The sequence below is a fragment of the Diadema antillarum genome, unplaced genomic scaffold, assembly GCF_040938485.1.
Source record: "Diadema antillarum isolate AM-2024a unplaced genomic scaffold, OU_Dant_1.0 scf00000068, whole genome shotgun sequence".
In the NCBI taxonomy this organism is placed as follows: Eukaryota; Metazoa; Echinodermata; class Echinoidea; order Diadematoida; family Diadematidae; genus Diadema; species Diadema antillarum.
The window spans coordinates 2,114,511-2,120,723 of record NW_027270957.1 but is presented as its reverse complement, the minus strand read 5'-3'; the positions used below and the strand labels follow the sequence as shown (position 1 = coordinate 2,120,723).

The 6,213-nt window shown below is 38.4% G+C and overlaps 1 protein-coding gene across 1 annotated transcript; it reads left to right on the top strand.

Annotated features, from left to right (window-relative positions):
• Positions 1 to 201: 201 nt before the first annotated feature.
• On the top strand, positions 202 to 5,565 carry LOC139716653 (metalloproteinase inhibitor 1-like). The gene is made up of 4 exons (XM_071628180.1): positions 202 to 349; positions 1,249 to 1,464; positions 2,637 to 2,764; positions 5,194 to 5,565. Exons 1-4 carry the CDS (start codon positions 202 to 204, stop codon positions 5,563 to 5,565), a joined length of 864 nt encoding a protein of 287 aa, XP_071484281.1.
• Positions 5,566 to 6,213: the final 648 nt, after the last annotated feature.

The following is a 6,213-nucleotide window of genomic DNA, read 5'->3' as shown; positions in this document are numbered from 1 at the left end:
AGTGGTGCAAGATAGAATGGGAAAAGAAAGGCCGTCTTTAGAGCTAGTTTGGACGATTCACTGGAGGATCAACAATACCTGTGTCGTGGTGTTACAGATGTAGATACGAAACTGCCCCTTTTGTATATAGAGAATCTGTGTTTTGGCCATAGAAATCGCTCTGAGCTTCTTCTACCAGTCTTGTGATTGATATTCGGCACCATGCATCAACAGCGTCTTTGGTTCTTTTGCAATCTGCTTCTTCTTCTTCTGGCTCTTCTGCATTTCTCGAATGCATCTGACGATGTGGTGTGCACAGGAATCTGTCCTATTGTCCATCCGCAGCAACACTTTTGCAATGCAGACCTTGGTATGTACGGTTGCGCAAGCAAATTCTTGTTACTTTTCCTCCTTGTTCGCATATCAATAGATGGGGACGAAAAATGTAGAATTTATTGTGGCTAAGAGCAGTATAGAAATGCAGAGGAGATATCGCTGTGCAAATTATAACAATAAAAAAAAAGATCTAAGAAAGAAAGAAAAAAAAAGACATTATGGAATGAGCAAGGAAAATATCAAGTATCAAATCCTAGCAATGTAATTCAATTCAAGAAAATAAGACGTATATTGTTATCAGATATTAACTATGAGAAGATTACTGTATGAAAGGACTAGCACGGGGACCATGCTCAGAGTATACTATACTGAATCAAATGAAGATTAGTTCTAACAAATTCAATCTATATGTTTTCAATGTTTTTAATCAAAAACACTCAAATTTACATCCAGCTTACAGAAAAGGGGGGAAATGGATTTTAGTGCTCTTCATGATGGAAAATCAGTAAGTAATATACATAATGCTTGGAACTTTTAGGTGTTTACCTACTTCTTTTATTTTTCAGACATTATTTCTCTGAATAAAGCATTGTAAAGTGTGACAGATGAGCTCTTAATCTCATTGCAAATTAACCTTTTTAGTGCTCATACACATACAGTGGACTCCCATTAGGAAGAAGTCCTTGGGACCAGCAGTTTTCTTGTTTTATATTGAAATTTTGTTATAACCGAACAAATAGACAATAAAAATATATAATGTGGATAACTATTTTGGCCCAAATTTTTGCTTCGTTATAACCAGATTTTTGTTATAACCCTGTTTGTTATAATGGGAGAGCACTGTAGTAATTCACCGCAGCTCATAGAGTATCAAATTTAAAGCAATAGGTATAATATTCTGATCAATAAATTGTTTTTTTTTTCCTTTTTTAGCCTTCAAACTGATGGTGACTGGGCGTGCCCATATGGATTCTGATTTTCGAAAGGTAGACCAACATTACAGCACCGCCATCCGCTACCGTGGTGTGATCATTGACACTTTCAAGGGTCCTTCTTCGGCCAGAGAGGGCATGGAAGTGGATTTTTACACCCCTCGTTGGGAATGTGAAATTCCCATTCCAGAGATGGATGTAGAATATCTCATCGCAGGTGAGTTCTGCACAAATTCTTTGGGAACACTAAATACATAAAAGTGGTGGCAAAAACCTCTAATAAACCAGGTTTCCATATGAAGAGTTTGTTCGCAAAAACCGATAAGTCCATTTTTTAAGATTTTGAAGTACGGTCTCTGTCATAAAGTACAAAATAATACCTTTTAAATGATATATTGGTCACTACTATAAAGGTAAATTTTTGAAGTTATACGGTCAAAAGAAGCAAAATTTTTCTTATTATTCTCTTTATTTTTCTTGACCTTTAATCGCAAATATCTCCATTTGGCAAATATGGACTTACCGTTTTTTGCGAAGTATCTCATTAAGGAGATACTTTCAATATCATGCATTGATAAATGCCACAAACTACCTTTCTACGAAATTTGAGCTGAGGTACTAAAGATCAGTTCATGTGTATAATCCCCTGTAGCTGATGGCAAAAAAGAAAAGGAAAAAGAAAACTGATATATATATATAAGTGTGAACTCGATAAATGTAAACATACTATGCTTTCAATAAGTTGCAAAGCTGCTATTAAAACCAGGCAAACGGTGGTAGTCTAGTCAGTAGGATGATGAATACATATATTTTGTGAAGACTGAAGCTTGCTTGACCTGGAATAAACTCTCATTCATTCAATTCGGGAAATTTGCACTTATCAAAGACTGCTAAATACCTTGTGCAAAGACAATACGTTATCTATCTTCAAAAGACAAGAACGAAAATGGGAATGCATGGGTGGCCCAATAATATCAATCTTCATTTGCTGCCTATACAGATTACATGCAAGAACCATGAGTAGCTCCCGTCAGCGAATGCATCGAAACATAAGGTCATCAGTAAGGGTCGATTCCAGTCGAGATTTAGCTGTTTGTGTGTACTTTACCATAAAAGAAGTAGAGTGAAAAAGCGGTACACAATTTTGTTACAAGGATTCTCAAATATATCCAAGCCTTGACAGCCTTCGCACTCTATGGTATCCCCATATTGCCCTTTGTCTTTAACCCATTGAGGATGGGTTAATTTTGCTACATCACGAATTTCCCATAGACACCTGCCTGAGTATACTCGGGACTCGTCCTCAATGGGTTAAGGTTCCAAGAACTGTGAAAAGTTGATAAATGCTCTTTTCTTGTAATCTCTCTCACTTTTTTTCTTTTTTAATAGGGAAAGTGCGCAATGGTGTTCTAAATGTGACAGAGTGTGATGGCCTTGCTGTCCCATGGTCTCACTTAACTTCGGAACAGAGGGCTGGCATTGAGGGGAAATACAACGAGCAATGCAAATCCTGTGAGGTAAGATAAAATGCAACTTATTCCTGACAAGACAATCACTATCAAGGACTAAAGCTTAATCAATGTGTTCTCTGATTCTCCTCAATTGTGTTAATGGATTTAAACTTGTTCCTTTCGCAATTCTCCGAGAACCTTCAATGTGCCCAAAGAAGATTCTTTTTGTTCATCGACAGAGAACGGACAGGTTGGTAATCTGTATCCCCTTTTCACAGTCAACCACATGTGCCGTCAAAATTGCATTTGAGATGAGAATAGAGCATGTGCTGGGCTCACAAACCTTGTTGTTATACACTATAAGGGCACATAAATGGAGTCAGCAAAAGTCAAAATCTTGTGAGCTCAGTCCCAATAGCTGTGTACATCTTTACATGAGCTTTATAGCAAAACAAGCGCACCTCTAGGTCGAAAAAGGTAATTCAGACAAAAATGCATGCAGTTTTGATGCAGACAAAGAACAGAGATAAATAGAAACTCTAATCTTTCCATCAATTTTTTTTTTCTGGTCATAAGAACGCAAAATAAGATGAATATACAGCTGTAGGATAGGAATGCAGAAGCTTGTGTGCACATTTTGGAAAGAAGGTTCCCATTTATGAGTTGACACTATGGGATTCTGTATGGTCAGGTTAAAAATTATGATCTTAGAATTGCATTTGATGATCTTTTTTTTTTTTTATTACTACATTTGTTTGTTTACCTGTTTTCTTTTGTTTTTGTTTGTTTGTGTGTTGTTGTTGTTGTTGTTGTTGTTGTTTTTTTTTGGGGGGGGGGGTGGTATTTTCACCGTGTTTTTTTCCTTTATTGTTGGAGAGTATGCTTTCAGCAATTAATTCAGTTGGGTATTATTCATGTCCTGTTGTTTGGTAATTAACATAATTTATGTTTAAAGAAAAATGTGACTGTTGATGAATTGGAGAATGTCCACTATTATAGTAATTATGACAATTATCACTACTATTACCTTTATCGTTTCCATTGGTATCACTTTTATTTTGATAATAAATTTTAATGCACAAAAGGATAACTACCACAATCAAATTATGGAGATTATTACAAAACTTTTAAAATAAGAATTGACAAATCTATATTGTCAATTATGTGTATTCATTGGAGCATATATTATACATTGCATTTCTTATTCAGGGTACCATGATATTAATATCTGTTATTCACAAATTATAAACAGACTGAAAAAAAGTGACAAATAAACTCATGCAGACATATAGAAATAAACAAAAACAATAAGAATACAACTGAGGGAAATCACATGTCCACACATTCCTTAAAGTGACAAACTTTATATTTATAGGCATTAGGATTTTATTCTTTCTTTAATCAAATGTATGGTTCATTCTGTTGAACTCTGGAGACAATACTAAAACACTTTTTTTTTTCTAGAGATGGGCCTATTTCATCCTGCTTACAGTTAAAAGAAAAAGAGATTCTGAAAATGTGTTGTGTACCCGCAAGAACTATGAGAATACACACAAGCACATAGGATGTTATCAATGCTGACTTTGCTAATCATTATTTCCTAGCAGGCAATACCATTTCAAATAAAGGCACACATGATGGAGTTAGTTTAATATTATTGGAATATTTTCCTCTCACAGGATATCGATCGTATGAAACAGTATGATGCAAACTATAAAAGCATAATGAGAATTCGGGTGCTATACAGAAGAGTGACCCCGTTTACAGTGCGAGGCTCGGCCGCGGCTCGACCGCGGCCGTGCCCAGCCCCGCTTCAATGTAAACGCGCAAAAGGCCATTAATGTGAGGCAAAAATTGGCCTCGCATTTGGCCTCGCTCTGGAGGTGGTCTCGGCCGCGGCTCGGCCGTGGCCGAGCCCGGCCTTTTCTTGGTGTAAACGCAAACTGGGCCAAATGCGCGGCCAATTGCACGGCCAATTTTAGTCTGGCTTCCAAACCCTCTGCCTGTATCTTTCGCTATTCAGGATATTAACTCCCTCAACGTCGAAAACTAGTATAGTTTCAGGTGGTTTTTTCCTGCAAAGGATTCTTTCCTCTGGCAAAGGCCTTTGCCCGAATGGCGACTTCGTCGCCACGGAATTAATTTGGCAAAGGGTCTGAAAACCAGACAAAACCAAACTGCATTTGTTTACAAGCAGAGCGCCACTACGACAAAATATTGAAAGGTTTGAATCAAAAGCGCGGCCGAGCCCGGCAGTGTAAACGGACAAAATTGCGGGGCCCGGCCTCGCAATTGAGGCTGGGCTCAGCCGCGGCTCGGCCGTGGCTCGGCCCAGCCCCGCACTGTAAACGGGGTCCAAGTCATCTCTGAGAATAAAAGTCAATCATCTTCTGCAGAATCCCATGTCATCTCCAAAGGCTTAAGAACCAATGATTAAGGATATTCGTTTCCTCTGAGGAGTTATTTATAACCATAACAACAATGTCTGCTTGCAGATAAGCTCCGCCCGTGTCGCCAAGCGCATGTGGGGAGAGTTGGTCCTAGCGGGCCAGGAATCTGGCTTCTGGAGCACGGATCTCTGCTTCTTCAACCCCATCCAATCCCAGAAGTACGGCGGGAAGGACTGCGAGACTCTCTACTCTGTATGCACGCCGTCTTTGGAGGACAATGGCGGCACCTGTGCCTGGGAGCAAACTGCATCGTACACTGACTGCTTCCAAAAGAGGGAGGATCTGTGGTTTTTTATGGAAAAGTCAGAGCCCGCCTTTAACTGCGAGTCGGACTGCCACTCCCAGCCATCCAAGAAACTCCGCTGGCAATGCACAAAGCAGAAAAAGAAGCTGAAAAGGAGGGGGCAGTGCTCGTAAAGAAGAAAATGAAGAAAAAAAAAAAGAGGAGAAATTTCACAAATTCTCAAACTTTCTCTTTGATATCACCTTTGTTTTTCATTTCTACTTGTGTGTTGTAGGTTATGGTATATTAGCATGTTGTTTTCTTCAATACAAATATGTGTATAGCTGTTATTCATATATGAATACAAAATGTAGCTGTTTGACATTGTTGGTATTATTGTGGTTGCATGCCTCAGGAGTATGTGCAGCAAAATGCTACAACAATAATGCATTGGTTTTTATTATCTATTTTGGCTGATGCGTTCTTTTAAAATGATTTTTGTCTGTTCTGATGTCCTCATCATGATAATAAAAAAGAGAAGTCATTTACTTCCATTTATGATCAGAATATCTTGTAAATGCTCCTTGAACTTTCAGACCTGCAGCACTATGATATTTTTAATAGTTGCTCTGCTTTTTTGTTTATCACAATGGAATTGGGATATTGACCCATTGAAAACTAGTCTAGAGCATACTCGGGCAGGAGTGTACAGGAAATGTGTGTTATAGCAAAATCAGCTAGTCCTCCCTGGGTTAAAGGGTGTGTACAGTTCTGGTCGAGGTGAGGATTTAGCTTTTAACGTTTTGCGAGATATTCAGAAACCACTCTATGAGATGTCAACG

Excerpts from the sequence above, each read along its gene's own strand:
- LOC139716653 (XM_071628180.1), top strand. The coding sequence starts at position 202 with ATGCATCAACAGCGTCTTTGGTTCTTTTGCAATCTGCTTCTTCTTCTT. Across the intron at positions 1,465-2,636 it reads TGTAGAATATCTCATCGCAG|GGAAAGTGCGCAATGGTGTT; the intron begins GTGAGTTCTGCA and ends CTTTTTTAATAG. Across the intron at positions 2,765-5,193 it reads AGCAATGCAAATCCTGTGAG|ATAAGCTCCGCCCGTGTCGC; the intron begins GTAAGATAAAAT and ends GTCTGCTTGCAG.